At 36.6% G+C, this 17299-nt stretch overlaps 1 protein-coding gene across 1 annotated transcript in view; it reads right to left on the bottom strand.

Annotated features, from left to right (window-relative positions):
- Positions 1-238: 238 nt before the first annotated feature.
- Positions 239-17299, bottom strand: part of MAP3K7 (mitogen-activated protein kinase kinase kinase 7) — a 68740-nt gene continuing 51679 nt past the window's right edge. The window contains 5 exon segments of the mRNA XM_032650751.1: positions 239-3193; positions 3195-3318; positions 5876-5991; positions 6693-6754; positions 10987-11092. Coding sequence (XP_032506642.1) covers positions 3137-3193; positions 3195-3318; positions 5876-5991; positions 6693-6754; positions 10987-11092 — 465 coding nt within the window. The 3' untranslated portion in view covers positions 239-3136.

The following is a 17299-nucleotide window of genomic DNA, read 5'->3' as shown; positions in this document are numbered from 1 at the left end:
TCATTTAAACTGTGAAGAGAATCCATTTAACCAAAAATTAGAATTGGGGGAAATGATGTATTAACTGGCCAATCACCCAGCCTCTCAAAAATCATGATTATGTTACAACAGCATTGAGTATTAGGATTACTGACTTTTCAGTTTTTATTCGATTTTGTATAACGTAAACATGCTGCTCGAGTAGAACACCTCACAGCTCATTTGCTGATATAAATCATTCACCATTTTTATGACCAAGTTTAGAGTAACAATCTGAATTTTATTACAAACAAAAATAAATCTAAAAAGCTTCCTTCAATTATACAGTATGCACAAGGATTTCTGCATCACATCATTTTACATAAAATGTTCTGAATGACAGAAGTAGAACTTCCTACCATTTGAAGAAAGGAGCTGACCACTGAAAACCACACACACTTACATAAAGAAACAAAAGTTTCACAGGGAAGGCCTGTGATCTGGCTACAGGCAGGAGCTGAAACTAGGAACATAAAAGAAACTTGCAGAAAAAAAAAAAGACATTTGATGCTCTAAAATACTTCACTAAAAATAGTCAAACGTCTGTAAACAATTTTTAAACAGACCTCTTCAATATGCTATGTTGCTATAAGGTAAATATTCTTAACTGATTTTTATTTGACTCAAAAAAGCTATTTTTACTGCTGAGGAGTATTTCCCTGTAAGTTAGATAAAAGCTTTGTTTTCCTTCCCTGGAGGTAAAAATAAAATGTAATTAGGGCTTATTCAAGGATTGTTTGTGAATTTTTCAGACTGGGGCCTCTTAGATACTTGTCTGTCTGTTTGCTATTTCCACCCCAAAAACCGAGGGTTAGAATAAACGGTAAGACCGGAATTAATAACAAATTTGGCTGCTTGTTAACACCTCCGTTTGAAGGGCTGATGGTGAGAACACTGATGAAACTGGCATCCCTGCTATGCTTTTCTCCCATCATCAAGGATAATAAGGACTTGAAAAATATGAGCTTGGCAAGTACTTAAAAACCAAGTAAGGCTGAACTGCACTCAGTGTACAGGACCGCTACAGTACTGAAAATCCCCGTAAACAAACGAGCAAGCGTTCAACAGCCTTTTTTGCATTTGGCATCATGACTTAAAACTACTATTTCCTTCCATTTACTTATTTGGGATATTTTAATGAAGTGATTGCATGTAGTAATAACAATAATAAACTTTCCCTTTAAGTGTGTAGTGTATAGCAAAACCACATTCGTGACTAGAAATAAAATCTGAAATCTAAAACGCTAAATCCTAATGGAAAAGTTCAGCCTTAGCATCCACGCTTGGCTACCTCATGCTCTGGGATAATTAGAAAAGTCTCTAAACACTGACTAGGTCCCTTTTGGTGGAGTGATAGATGTACAGACAAGCAGCAATACTATGGAAGAGTGAAGCTTTTCCTTAGAGTTATTTTCTGTGCCAATTTTATTTTACTATTAATACATTAAGCCTAATATCACTTTCAGCTAGGTAATTAAATTACTTGGGAATGAAAACCTCCTTTTATTTAAATGAAGTGATGGTCGATATTTATTTACCAAAAACTTTTTAATAATAGATTCTGAAGAAGCTAAAAATGACACAGTTTAGTACAAACTGTCCTTTACCTTTATTGCTTGCATACATAAGGAATACATTATAAAACTCGGTGGGAAGAAGAAAAAATAATGGAAGAAAAAGTTACCTGCTTTAGTATTTTTAAGAATAGTTTTGATAAATTCTTAGATCAACTTGCTTATCTGAAATAGAGCAAAACTACAATACAATCACGATATAAGTCTAATAATCACGGCAATTATGCTTTCATTTTAAATTTCCTCTTCATAAAACATTAATGCTATAAAAATGAGGTCGATGACATCCCTACTTAAAAGACACCTTGTACTGGTATCAAAATGTAATTAATTTTAATACCAACTGAAAAAATAGAGCTTATATAGTTTATTATTTCAATGAAGTTTTATTATTACTTCTATTTTCAAAGTTGGTAGCAAAGTTACTGTTAACAATATAAATTTTCTATTTATAAGTGAAATTCCTTGAAAAGTGTTGAAAGGCAGCAGGCATCCTAGGGTGGGCTTGCAAGGAAAATCAATCATTCTAGTATCGATAATAGGATACTTGATGAATTTAGATTTACTCCTTTAACTTCCTCATTAACTTGTCCTGATTTGCCAGGTTTTTTGCTCATTTATTATTGTAAAAGAAATCTAGGCCCAAGCCTTTTGGCTGGAGCAATTATTTCCATTTTCCATGTTTTCTCTTCAGTTTTTCAAATATACAGTAGAACAATCCAATAATCATTGCAGGAAGGAATGATCATTTAAGCTGGATCATGTTCATTTATCTTTTAATTTCATTTGAGGGATATTAATATTAGAGTCATAAAAGCTTTACAGTTTCAGCACACATACACGCAATCACAGAATTAAAAATCTTTATACCTTTAAAAAAAAAGGGTTCCATTTTGTTCAATGTATCATAGACAAAGTTTAGTCTAATGAAATATGCTTTTATTAAATACAGCAGCCGCCACTTACCTTTAAATATTTCATGGATAAAGTTCAGTACTGATCCAAGGATGCTGGCATCAAAGCCCTCACTCTCAACTATCCCTAAAGGTTCTGTATTTCTATAATGTAAAACCAATTATTCTAGATTTATAATACCCTGTCTTTATCTTGGTATAGACCATCTTTTGGAAAAAAATTATTGGTTTTTTTGAGATGAGATACAAGAACAAAATCATTCTTGAGGTTCCACCTCGAAAAAAAGACGATGATTGCTCATAGCAGCTAGTTTGATACCCCTTTTGTTAGGCTAGCCTTCACACAACGAGCATGCATATACAGCCACGGTTTACTGCATCTGTTTTGAAGTTGAGAACTGCTGCTTATTCAAGTACAGATGCCCCCATGTTATATGAGGAGACAGTTGAATTGCATGTCCACCATGAGAAAAGGAAAATAAACGATGAAACAAATGCAGCAAATATAGGCAGCTGGCATTCAGAACACGCCAAAAAGCTAACACTCATGAATTGTCATTATAAGGGTTTTTCTTTCCTTTAAAAAAAAGTCTTTCTTTGCATATTTTAAAATTTAACGGTCCCAGAGAATCATGAAGTGCCTTGTCGTTTTTGCTGCTGACTCCTGATGACCTCTAGTTGTTTTTTTGCACTGCTGATAGTAAGTAGAAAGGCTTTTGTTTTCATCTAAAAGCTTTTTATGTTCCTGTACCAGACGAGATGTATTTTGCTGGTCCTTTTCATCCTGGTCCAGTTCTGCAACTAGTTCTTGCCTAAAAACAAATACCACATATTACCCAGGATGGAAATATTCATACCTTAACAGCTAATGATGGAAGCTCAATTAATTAGAACTTTTATTCTGGGTCTATCATTATACATCTTAGGTACACTATTCAAATATAATTATGGGCTGGAATGGAAACTATCATCCGTTCTTCTGGCGTAACCATACAAATACCATAATCCTTTTAATAAGCAACTGTACTTAGATAAGTAGTGAAAACAGATAAAATGGTATAATAAAAGTGGCAGAAAATTTCATTTGGTATCCCTTTTGTGTAGGAAGGAAGAAAAAAAGGCTGGGAAGGGCTTTATCTAGCTATCCTTGAAAATAACACTTGAAGTTTTAATCATTCACATTCTACTTTTTCTTTTTTTTGCGGTACGCGGGCCTCTCACTGTTGTGGCCTCTCCCGTTGCGGAGCACAGGCTCCGGACGCGCAGGCTCAGCGGCCGTGGCTCACGGGCCCAGCCGCTCCGCGGCATGTGGGATCCTCCCAGACCGGGGCACGAACCCGTGTCCCCTGCATCGGCAGGCGGACTCTCAACCACTGCGCCACCAGGGAAGCCTCACATTCTACTTTTATACTCACGTAGTCGTATTCATACCCTGAAACCACAATCCTATTTAACTACAGTGCAAAGTGGGAGCTAACAAAACATCTGCAAACTAATTAAAATAGGTGCTTTCCAACCTAAATCTCCTTCCTATTTTAAAATAATGAGAAGAATCCAAAATACCACTTTTGAACCACTTACTCCTGCAAACATTTTCAGGAAAAACCAGAGTCTTTTATAGGCTGATAAACTTTTTTGTTTTTTTAAAATAAACAAATTTATTTATTTATTTGTGGCTGCACTGGGTCCTTGTTGCTGTGTGCAGGCCTCCTCTAGTTGTGGCTAGTGGGGGCTGCTCTTCGTTGTGTGCGGGCTTCTCATTGCAGTGGCTTCTCTTGTCATGGAGCACGGGCTCTAGGCGTGCGGGCTTCAGTAGTTGTGGCATGTCGGCTCAGCAGTTGTGGCTCGCGGGCTCTAGAGCGCAGGTTCAGTAGTTACGGCACATGGGCTTAGTTGTTCCGTGGCATATGGGAGCTTCCCGGACCAGGGCTCGAACCCGTGTCCCCTGCATTGGCATGTGGATTCTTTTTTTAAAATTTATTTATTTATTTATTTTTGGCTGCGTTGGGTCTTCGTTGCAGCGAATGGGGGCCACTCTTCATCGCGGTGCGCGGGCCTCTCACTGCCGTGGCCTTCTCTTGTTGCGGAGCACAGGCTCCAGACGCGCAGGCTCCGTAGCTGTGGCGCACGGGCTTAGCTGCTCCGTGGCATGTGGGATCTTGCCAGACCAGGGCTCGAACCCACGTCCCCTGCACTGGCAGGCAGACTCTCAACCACTGCACCACGAGGGAAGCCTGGCATGCGGATTCTTAACCACTGCGCCACCAGGGAAGTCCCCAGCCTGATAAACTTCTTTAAGTACCTTTTATTTGGGGGGTATTATGTATTAGCTCCTAAAGTGAGGCTGCTGGAAATAACTGAATAATTAATGAAAAGTCCTCAAACAAAAAGTTACTAGTAACATTTCTTATCTAAAGTATTTAAAAATCAATTAAAACTATCATATTTTTTACAGTGCCCACAATTCACCATTTGTTTTTCTCTAGGATAGAACTCCTCTTTCAAATGATTAAAGTATGAAAAAATTATAGGTTAAGTATAAGAAATACATATTCAGACATAAGAAATCTTTTTTTCTTATCATAAAGTGCCACAGAGTTCCATAATTAGTTCTACAGTTTGCAGACTGTAATATTTAATCTCGTATTTAGCCTTTAAAATATTAAGTTGAATTCATCTACATCACTGTATTAGTAAACTGTAAAAAAACTACCTCCCACCATCAGCTTCATAGGTTATTTCATGAAGGTCATGTTTAAGAAAACTGAAATACTGTTTTTTAAAGAATCTCAAATAGAGAAGTATGGAAATGGGACTGTATTTCTTTAAAAGGGGAGTAAAGCAGTCTCTGTATCTCCCAGAAAAATGTAAGTACAAAACTCCCTAGAAAAACACTCATAGATATGAAATAAAGCCCTCTAGTAAGTAATTCTACTCTCCTAAACACACACCTGGCAAGAATATATCTACATATATGTTTCTAAGATAAAGCACAACTGAACATTAGTAAATCAAATTATTTTACCTTTGTCCAAAGAAACAATAAATCTTTATAACAATAAATCTAAACAGCTTTTAACTTTAAAATTCTGAGAACATAAAACACATGGTTATGAACACTAGTTTATTTCCCTTAGTTATATTTTTCCTAATATAATAAGAAATAGTCAAAAGAGATGAGTTTTGCAGGGAAAATTAGCCGAAGGGTGCTTAAAACTTAAACATAGAGAAAATCTCCACATTAGAAATATGCTTAGTGATTAATTCTAAAAATTATTAAGTTTTCATGTCTTTAAACAACATTGCACCTTAACACATTTTAAATTCAAAATACTAATGATTTATTCTTATTCAGAAAAGATAACTTACTTTCTCTGTAATAACAATGCAATTTCTGTTTGGACTTTCATATATTCTTGTGCCATTTTACAATGCTGTTCAAACACTGCCATAGATTCTTTGGAGTTTGGGCATGGTGCTAGAGGCTGAAAAATCAGGAATGTTAAAACATAATTAAATCAAACTCAATATCTAGCTGAGAGTTAAGACAGAGACTGTGATATATTTTTATAGCACTAAAGCAATGATCTTTTAAAAATAAAGTGTTAAACCAGGCCTAGAAAATCTCAGTGCCCTTTTGTCAGCGTTAACTCAGATCTTAAATTTACACTTGCCGCTTTAACACTTTCTCATTGTTACAGAGAACCATGAGTCGAGTACTCTTGGCCTCTGGTTTTACATTTCAGGTTGCCAGACTTTATTATATTGAAAGATGTTTATAGCTCTCACACGCGTGAGGAGACAACGAAGTACATTACTTGTATTTTCAGTCACCATGAACATGCCAAAGTACCACAAAATCTATTAAGCAGAAATGAGCTTATATGGCTTTTACATTTTAATGCACTAAAAATAAAGAGCAAAATGCTATTCTTGGCAGTCTTGAACAAAGGTATGAGTATTTTAAGATGATTGTTAGAACAGGAACAGTGATTTTGGCAATTTTAATTTTGATTGACTTCACTGAGAATCAGTTATTTCAGCTTGATTTTTAAAAGTTTAAGGAGGTCAACTAAAAGCATAAATAAATGAATATACAATAACAGATAGGAACACAACCATCAGCTTTAAAGATAAACTTCTCTAAAAGGAAAAAGTAAACTTTGCTGAGAAAGTAATCCTTTACCTGTAGTTGGTGATCCAATGTAAGATAAGCCATTGGGATGGAATTATCTGATCCATTGGTATCTGGAATTAGAGCATGTATTTTATTTATTTTCTGTTACAAATAATTAGAAACAAAAAGCAAGAAAGCATGCATGAGATAATGGTATTGTTTTTCTTAGAGTAAAATAAAAGTTATTGCTACTGGTAATTTTTGAATTCTAAAAGTAAACAGAGGATATCCAATTACAGATAATTGGAATACAACCATACTCTCACACCTACAATTTAAGTTGGCTATAAGTTGAATAGAACACAATATATTAAAGCATGTAAGCCCTTGTTTAATTAAAAACAAAAACAGTGATATGGGACCTTTATATTTTAAATTCAGTCGTAACTGATTCTACCTAATCAAATCCCACATTCTTTCTTTCCTTGATCATGCTAAGTTTACTCTAAGGCTGTGTCAACTCCGGCAACATCAGTGTTCCTTCACAGGGAAAGGGGGAAAGCAAGAGGCACTTTCTCTTCCAGTGGATCACCTTCAATTAGTATAGATTCTAACATGAGCTGCCCATCCCACTCCTCCCAATGAGAATCACTGCAGAAAATGAGAGATGTTATTGACGGGAGTATATTACACACATTGACAGTATGGAAACTGTGACTCAATATCATGCCAAAAACAGTTAAAAGGGTTAATTCAAACAACCAGCCAATTTTATCAAACTATTTGAACAGACAGGTTTTGTTTGTATTTCAAAACTGCCATAACAACTTGCAAGAGAAGCATGGGATGGTTGCTTCCCAATATTAACATTTATGTACAACAGTTCCAGAAGCAGGAAGGATCACTGTGAAGTAATATGGACTTTTCTATTTCAGAAGTAGCTGCTTTCCCATCGTTTATAATAGAGAATAAGTGAGCTAAACAAGTGAGCTGTTCAGCCCTTTTTCTATAAGCGACTCCTTGAAAGAGCGGTGCGGACGAGGCAGGCAAGGTCAGGATGACAGCAAGGCACTGCCTCAAATGCAATAGGAAACCAAGACAGTTTGACGGTTCAGTAACCTCCTAATTTACTGCTGACTGATATTCTAGCTTCAGTTTTTTTTTAAAAGGCCATTAAGAATGTGCTTGCAAATAACTCCAAAAGCGAAGCTAAATCAGACCAAATGAGATAATGCATGTAAGGAATACCATGCAGTGCTAGCTAGCCTATGGTGAGCACTCAACACATGGTGCTGGTGGTGGCTATTATTATTGTTTTAAAATTATTGTTATTGATACTAAACGAAGAATTGGGAAATGAGGGCAATTTTAAATACTCAAGTTTAAATTTCATATTAAAAAATTACTGTTAATCAAATAGTGGAATGCACTAAATAAGGAATAACCGAGGATTGCCTAAGAGAGCCTTTACCCTAAAATTATATATTAACATAAAGGTTTTTCTGAAATGGCTAAATAAGAAATACATTTGTTTCTCTGACAAAACCTCTCCCCACCCCCTTACAATAGTTTCAAATAATGCTCCCACCAAACACTGCTTTCCACAAAATTAAACTGATTAAAAGTGACTTCCCCCTGACCTTATTGGAAAAATTAAGTGTCTTGAAAGAGTTTTTCAACTTAATGTTTCCACTCCTATTGCTCTTTCTTAAATCTTTGATACTTGATATATCCTATTAAATCAGTCCCCTATATCCAATATGTATTTCAGAATTAAATACATCAGTGTTTCACAGTATTCTGGGGGTGAAAAAAAAAGTCCAAGGATTGTGCTACTCAAACAATTTTAAAGCCCTTTGAGAGTGGGAAACTTAAGGTCCTTTATTGAATTTCATCTGTTCTCTGAAACCAAGACGTGAGATTTTACTTTCTCACTTAAATTGAAATTTAGCTTTCAGTTTCTGGTTACAAGATAGCAAGGCTATGCCACAAAAGTTTGTTTTTTAGTTGTTGATCAAATCTAACCTCTTTTCTTAAATGTCCAGATTCACACTGATTTGGTTAAGTTAGGTGGAATCTCTTTTCTAGCCCCTTAAACACAATACTTATAACTATCTCATATTCTCTATGTGCTCCCTTCATGTGGAATGCTGTCTTCTCCTTTCTGTTTTATGACTAAAGAACAATAGTGACTAACCTCACTATTTTACAAAAAAGTCACAGACTATGCCAGGATTATGCTTATTTACAACTATTAAAACATTCGGTGTAGTAGTTTGTTATACATCATGATGAATTTATTTTTAATGTGTCAGTATTGTAACTGTAATCAGAATGCAAGCAATGGGGCATGTCTTATATTTCTATCTTTGCAAAGTACTAAGCACAGGACAAACTCTTGAGTGAATGTTCCCCCTGTGCACTGTTCCCCGCCCACGGTGGGACCCTCTACTGGGTCTAGGCATCTCTTTCACTAGCTGCTCTTGCGTATGTATATCTTTCTCTATCGCCAATACATTCTAAGTAGAAACCCAAGAGTACTTATGTGTTATGATTATTAAATCATTGTGCTCTTTTTCTCTGAAAAAGCACAAAAATCTCTGCCCTTTTAAATTAAAAAATCGAATTAATTACGTTGTTTTAACTTATGTATGCACTTCTAATTTTTTTCTGGGTCAGTGGGCCTTCAAAGAAAAAGGTTTTACCTGTCTCTTTCCTACAATTTATTCTGTTAGCTTGATTATCAATATTTTTCTTAGAAACAGTGCAAAGCTGAACTTCATTAATTATAAACTTAAACCAGATTCTCAACTTCTAAAATTGTATTCAAAATATTTAAAAACGATAACCACACATTTGCAGTGTATTTCAAGGCAAAGTCAAAATTCAGTTGATACTGCAACCTGGACCTATGTATGATATCTAGCTATTGCTATTTTGTGGTATTTTAGGTCCCAGAAAAGAAACAAAATGCAGCAGTTAAGTGAGAGGGACTTAGGAGAATTTTGATTTTTCCCTCATGAATTCACTATCTGCCACACGTTGACTGGCGTGTCTAGATTAGTCCAGGCTGAAGTGAGGAGACCTGCCAAATGCTGTAATGTCTGGGCGAGCACGCCCTCACCAAAGGATGTAGGAACCAAGAAGAGCTGACACTACCTGAATGTTAATGGTCAAATCTGTCGAGAGCATTTCCCTGCCCACCTCTGAGGAGAAGTACGTCATGGTAAATTCTGCACACATGCTGAGTAGTGGTGAATGTTCTGGATAATCCTAGGCTGCGCTGTGCTGAGGGTGAAACTTAGGAGTTTTTGCCGCCAATGAATTTAAACTTACTAAAACTAGTGAGTACAACCAAGGCTAAACATAGTTCTATCTTACATGACACGGAGAAAAGCCACCCAGTTAATTTTTAAAATTAAATTATGAACTTGACTAAACCATGACAAGTATCTGCAAATACTTGTAAGCAGAATTTTAGTTTGTAAAGACAGAAAGCTGACTTTTTAATTGCCACAATTAGTAACATAATTGATCTTATATAAAACCCCAAATTGCTTAATTTTCCAAGATCTAAGAGATCATCTTCCTTCTCTGACATAGTAACATATAAGTAATTTTTATAGAAGTATATTGCTGTGTATTTATCAAGGTATCCCCTTAATGCTAAAGAAAAGTTAATTCTAGTATGGCACATAATTTCCTGCTTACCCATAATGAAACTATTCTCTTACTGCCTTCAGACAGGCAGGTTTTAATACTAATATTTTGATTTTGACCAGTTAGTTTTTCATGTTGGGGAGTTTTAATAACTCTTATCAGGCTTTTAAAAGTCTATTTAACAGAATATTTACGTAACTGAAATGAGGTCTCCCTCTCAGTTAAAAATGATTCAAAAGGTCAACGGTCAGAAATGTTTTTCTTACCAAGGTACATTAATATCTTGTATTTTTAAAACAAGACTGAGATGAAGATGATTATTTTACCATTCTAATTTTAGTTATCAAAAGATGAGAATTTACTACTATCACTTAAAAGGATAGATTGTAATAGGACAATCAGACTGAAATATCAAGAATAGAATATCTTCCTATTTGAAAAAAGTCCCCAAACAAACCATCTTCAAAATACATGTTTAGTATCTGGGGGAAAAACACACATGGGGCAAGGTAGTAGTCTCTGTCTTAGCACTCAAAAAGGCATTTTAAAACTTATTGCTAAATATCTGATCTTATTAACAGGAAAATCTAAACTACTGTATAATGCCTGCCTTTGTAAGCATTAGAGAAATGACATGATTAAATGAACATAAACATGATACATTCAACTTCATAATTAATTATAATGAGGATAAACTGGTCACCTGTGGAATCATCAGGGGTCCATGGATGACTGCGAGCTGGCTTTTCGGAGGTTGGTCCTGAGGTAGTGATCATTCTGATGCTAGGACTGGATGACCTACTGCTCACCTGCAAGAAGTGACAGGAGGAACAAAGTGTGATTTTGATATGAAAACAAAATAACAAGAGATAATTTCCATTCTAAGACACAGGAGAGACTTCCATTTCTATCAGAAGAGGTCCCAAAACACTTACAAAAAACAAATAAATCCTCTAAGAATATTAAATATACATATGTTAAAAAAATTTATATGCACTCACATAAAATACCTCTTAAAAAACTGATAAGCTTGCAAGGAAGTACGGGAAAAGCTCTGAGACCAGAAATAAAGTCTAGCAAGTGCTTAAGCTGCTAGCCCTGGGAATTTCAATTGAACCCCAATGGCCTGTGGCTTTTGTTCTGACTGCCTGCTGCACTCAGAGAAACAGGCATAAAGTCTTATGTCTTTGTTGGATGTGAGTAGGACTGGCGAACCCCCTGCTTAAAGCCAAAACCCAAGAAAGGCTTCACTTTCAGTAAACTAGGGAAAAAACCCTACCCTACAAAAGCACTAGCAGGACTCCCCTTCTCCCTAACATATGCGCTTTAGAAATTCTTAGCATTAGAGTCTATGGATGGTAAACTCAGTTTTTGTTCATCTGAGAATGTTACTTTGACCTCATTCTTCACATTTTTGTTGACTTAATAATTCTAGGATGACAGTTGTTTTCTTCCAGCAGTTTGAAGATACTCTACTTTCTTCTGTCTTCCTTGTTGCTTTTGAGGATCTAACTGGTATTCTTTTGCGGACAATCTTTTCTCTCTGGCTGCGTTTTTACTCTATTCTCTTTGTCTTTGTTTTCTAGAATTTGACTATAGTATGCCCTGTGTTTTAACCCAGTAATGTAGGTTTTCTCCTTTTTTTTCTGCTTGGGACTTGTTGTGGTTGGGATTTGTTATATCTTGCATCAAGCTGGGAAAGTTTTTATTGATTCACAGTGGATACATTTTCTCCCCTCTACCCAGAGCTACTACCCAAGACAGACAAATTTACTTGCTACTGCTTTTGTTTCGTTTTGTTAAAGTTATTTATTTATTTATGGCTGCATTGGGTCTTTGTTGCTGCACATGGGCTTTCTCTAGTTGCAGCGAGCGGGGGCTACTCTTTGTTGTGGTGCGTGGGCTTCTCATTGCTGTGGCTTCTCTTGTCGTGGAGCACGGGCTCTAGGCACACGGGCTCAGCAGTTGTGGCTTGTGGGCTCTCGAGTGCACGCTCAGTAATTGTGGTGCACAGGCTTTGTTGCTCCACGGCATGTGTAATCTTCCCAGACCAGGGCTCAAACCCATGTCCCCTGCATTGGCAGGCGGATTCTTAACCCCTGCACCACCAGGGAAGTCCCATTTGTGATATTAAAACAAATTAGCCTACTTGGACCTAATATGAATTATCATATTCCTTCAACTTAAACCTTTCCTAAGAGAATTCTTTGCTACTTTATTTCTTTCGTTCTAAGAAACTCTTAGTACCTCATGTGCACACTCATTTGTTCTACTTCATATTTCCCATAAGCTATAAAACTAAGAAATAATGCTCATATTTTTAGGTCAAGTCTCAAAACTGGTCTTTCTTTAAAGCTATAAGAAAGGCTACGAGTTAAATTTAAATCCATAAATTAACTAAATAAGTCTTTATATTTTAAGGAATGAATATCTCAATGAATAATATAATACGCTAACATGTTTGTATTTAAAAAGAATAAAGAATATTTAAAAATAAGCCATGGCCTTCCCTGGTGGCGTAGTGGTTGAGAGTCTGCCTGCCGATGCAGGGGACACGGGTTCGTGCCCTGTTCCGGGAGGATCCCACATGCCGCGGAGCGGCTGGGCCCATGAGCCATGGCCGCTGAGCCTGCGTGTCTGGAGCCTGTGCTCTGCAACGGGAGAGGCCACAACAGTGAGAGGCCCACGTACCGCAAAAATAAATAAATAAATAAAAATAAGCCATAACTATTTTTTGACTACCCAAAAAATACAAAGCATAAATAAGAACAGATAATATTTGATAATTTTTAAAAAATATGAAACTGCTGGCAACCTAGTAGGAAAGAAGTCTTATTTTTAATTAGCTATTTAAAAAAAAGTTACTGATAAAATTCTGATGGCCATAAATGCTCTGAAACTATTAAAACTCATTTAGGTTGCTCTTTCCTTCCAGACATTTACAATTACTTCTTCTATTCTCAAAGAAACTGAAAAGTTTAAGAGATATAGAAATACTTGACTTACCACAAGGGTTGGCTATGAAAGTGGTTATGAGAGTACAGAAATGCCACACAGCAATTTAAGGCAGCAAAAGAATACTAAGCCAAATTTAAACTGCAGGGCAAATTACCATCAGTAGACATGAACCAGAATTGGACTTTGACCCAAACTTTATCTCTATATTTATAAAGAGGAATTGGAAGTTATTTACAAAGATAAAGCTTTGCTTTTTATGTCTCACCTGAAAGACTGGGAAAATATTTTCGTAAGTCAAGAATCTATGGCCAGGGTTACTTACTATTTAGACTGACATTTGAAAGCTATTTAAAACCCTCAGAAATCATCTTAGTTGCTAAAATTATAGAACCACAAAACACAGAGATCAAATATTGATTTATATGATATTTCTGTGAAGTACATCCGAACAACATAAATATTAAAAAGAAATGGGTATCAGTAGGTAATGTGGATTTACAAGGGTACTTCCTCATTATGATAATCAGATTAATTAAATCTATACATGACAGGGTATATTAAAAACATCCTTCCTAATCAAAAATTATGGGCTCAATCTAATTCTGGCTTCACCATAGTTCATTACAAGGGAAATTTTAGAATTTTATTTTTCTTATATGGTCTTTAAACTCTCCAATAGGAAGGTATCCTATGAGCCAGGAATTATTTAAGACTATTATGTAAGCTTCTGATTTAGAGCTTTAACAGAAAATTATTTACACTAAAGGAGGTGCAGAATGAGGATGGACAAAAGAAGTAGTATGATAAATTATATTCCTTAAATAAGTAACAACAATGTATGATAATGCAGCTTTTGATATGTGATATAAGGCCTTTAAAGCAAATACTTTCCATGATCCCTGACAGAAGCTTCTCTTATGATACAGCAGGAATAGAACGCTAATGGATTTTACTTCTTTCCAAGTGCTAGTTTTGTTTTATTTCTCTATAGTAATACATTATAGCGAGAATAAGCTGTAAGACCCCTGGGAGGCACACTAAGAGGGACAGGCATATAAGCATGTACTAAGCATCTATTGTGTGTCTGGTACTTTCACATGTTATAAGAACCCTGGGGGGTGGATGTTATGGTCCCCACTGGCAGATAAGGTTGCTAAAGCTCAGGGAAGTTAAGGACTTGCCCAAAGCCACATATCTGACCAGTAAAAGTAGATTCTAAAGTCCATATAGAAATCGGTACGTCCAGTTCTTTAAAGAACCATAATCGCATCATCTTGCAGCTGAAATTTTCCTTGACTGCAGCACTCTCCAAGAGAAATCTTGAAAACAGATCCATATCGGATACAATTCCAGAACAGGTATGCAGGCATACATGAGAATGTATAATTTTAGGGAAACACAGAAAGGTTCACCCAGATGTATTATAAAAAATAAATCTGTGCAGTCATCTGTAGAAATTTATTATCGGACTTCCCTGGTGGCGCGGTGGTTAAGAATCCTCCTGCCAATGCAGGGGACATGGAGTCAATCCCTGGTCTGGGAAGATCCCACGTGCCGCAGAGCAACTAAGCCCGTGCACCGCAACTACTGAGCCTGTACTCTAGAGCCCGCGAGCCACAACTACTGAAGCCTGTGCGCCACAACTACCGAGCCTGCACTCTAAGAGTCCGCGAGCCAGAACTACTGAGCCCGTGCGCCTAGAGCCGGTGCTCTGCAACAAGAGAAGCCACCACAATGAGAAGCCCGTGCACCTCAACGAAGAGTAGTGCCCACTCACCGCAACTTTGAGAAAGCCTGCGTGCAGCAATGAAGACCCAATGCAGCCAAAAATAAACAAATAATTAAAAAAAAAAAAGGAATTTATTATCAAGGTGGGTTAGCCTTGCTCAACAATATAATACAACAAAAAATGATCATCAATAAATAATATTTAAATGATTAATGACGATGCAGACCACCTGAAGCCAAAACACTTGAAACTGAAGAGGTCTAGGATTACTTTACCCTGCACTGCCTTCAGTTTTATATGCAAGACAGAGTGATAGAGTATAGAGCTTGTGTGCTTTTGGAATCAGATCTGGATTCAAAACTTGGTTATAGCAATTACTGGCCAGTGTAAGGGAAGTAAAGACTTAGGTAAGTTTCTCTAACTCTCAGTTTATCCATCTGCAAAATGGGGCAAATAAAAAGTACCAAACTTATAGGGTTAAGATTTAAATAATATACATTAAAGGCACGAAATGGCTGCACAATAAATAAAAGGCAGCTGTTACTGTTAAAGTTCTCTAGGTGATCTGGGCATAAGTCTGATCTGCCCAAATAAGCTCCTGGGAGACTGGGTCTTTTTGGTACTGTCAATGCACCCTGGCCAAAGGCTACCACAAACACACCCGTCGTGGAGTTAGTTGGGTTTGGTATTTGCTGCAGTAAAGCAAAGTGCTCACCCTGGGGCACTTTGGGGTATAAGAGGGTTTTAGAAAGAGCTTACTAGAGGATCTGGGCTTTTGTTGAATGATTCTGAGGAGGCTCCAAAGAAAGAGGCGTTCACTCTAGATTGGCTACTGTCAGCAAGCAGTGGCAATTCTACAGGGAGGGCAGTCTAGAGTCAGGGTAAAGCTGCATCTGGTAAAGAAGCATCAGTCACTCATATCCACTGGGAGAGGGCAATGTTTGTATTTTGTGGGTGGCACAGTGACCTTGCTTTTGTCTGTGCTTAGACAACACTATAAAATGGTCTTGTTTTGTCTCATTTTATCATGGTCTCAGAGTCACTTTGTCTATTGGTGTTCTGAGACATTCTTTATGTCCAGCTTCTAACAACACCAAGGCTTTAGTATTAGATCAGTTCCTGGACATCAGGGGCAGCTTTTTTCTCAGCACCTTCTCAAATGGAGGCCAAATCCATTACATGTGCTTAATGAGCTTCCTGAATTAATTAAAAACCTTAATCAATTAATTTAAAAGTGAGTTGTATGTTGTGTGGAGGCAATCTTTTACATGAATACTTACACAACCACTTTTAATTAATAAGCTTGCTACGTTCACTAGTCCTCCTCTCAATAGAAATGGCAGTATAAAAACAACCAATTTAATTTTAGTTGACAGATGAAAAGTTTAAGTGATTTTATTAAGATCAGTCTCGAATCAAGAGTCATAGTAGAAACTCTCATCAGATCACTTTCCCCTATGAGATGTGACAGTAAACTTCATTAGTAAGCTCTCTCTTTTCCTCTGATGGTTGTACTGACTGGGCAAATGCTTTTATGTTCTTTATCAATTTCCATGGCCAAAACAAACAAAAAACCCTGCTATGCATCTGTTTAATCACTGCTTAGCCAGATTTTAAAAAGAACTATACCTTCAATTTTGAAAATCCAGATTATGCATACTTTTCTTCTTCAAATAATGAATGCTATTTTCAGTAGTAATTAAAAAGATTTAATGGTCATTTATCATAACATTTTCAGGGGAAAATGTTTTCATAGTATATGAGGATTACCATTTGGCATTCTCACCCCAAACTGGATATTAGGCATTTTAAGTTTGTAATACTTAAGTAATTCTGAAAGAGCAGATCAATTTTAAAAACTGGCTAGACAATGGCTACATAGCACCTGTTTTAGAACAGGTTTTACCACCATATCAAACTCCCCCTCACTCTGAATCTCTTGGAGTAGTCCATGACAACTCATGCAGGTAACTGTCCCACAATCAAAGTCTGCCTCAGTTCCAGTGTTTTATAGATGAAAATGGTAATGATCGAAGTCTCATGTAATATGGAGTTTGTGAGGAAATAAGTTAAGGCTTGGTATGGTGAGGTCAGTCCTGAAATACAGCAATGCCTTTAATATAGAATACAGAGAAGAGCACTGGCACTGGCAGATGCTCCTGAATTGTCTTAGAGCAAGCCTCTCATTCCTAGTCAAAGGGAGAATACTTGGCTAGAGTTTCTCATAACTGGAATGTCAATGGCAATAGTAAATAGCATTAAAAAGACTGAGCTCATCAAGCCTCTAAGGAATCACAGCAAATACCAGATGTCAAGCTATCTGTTACTG

Source organism: Phocoena sinus, chromosome 12, assembly GCF_008692025.1.
Source record: "Phocoena sinus isolate mPhoSin1 chromosome 12, mPhoSin1.pri, whole genome shotgun sequence".
Taxonomy (NCBI): domain Eukaryota; kingdom Metazoa; phylum Chordata; class Mammalia; order Artiodactyla; family Phocoenidae; genus Phocoena; species Phocoena sinus.
Note: the sequence above shows the minus strand (reverse complement) of the source record. Positions and strands in the feature narration are given on the sequence as shown.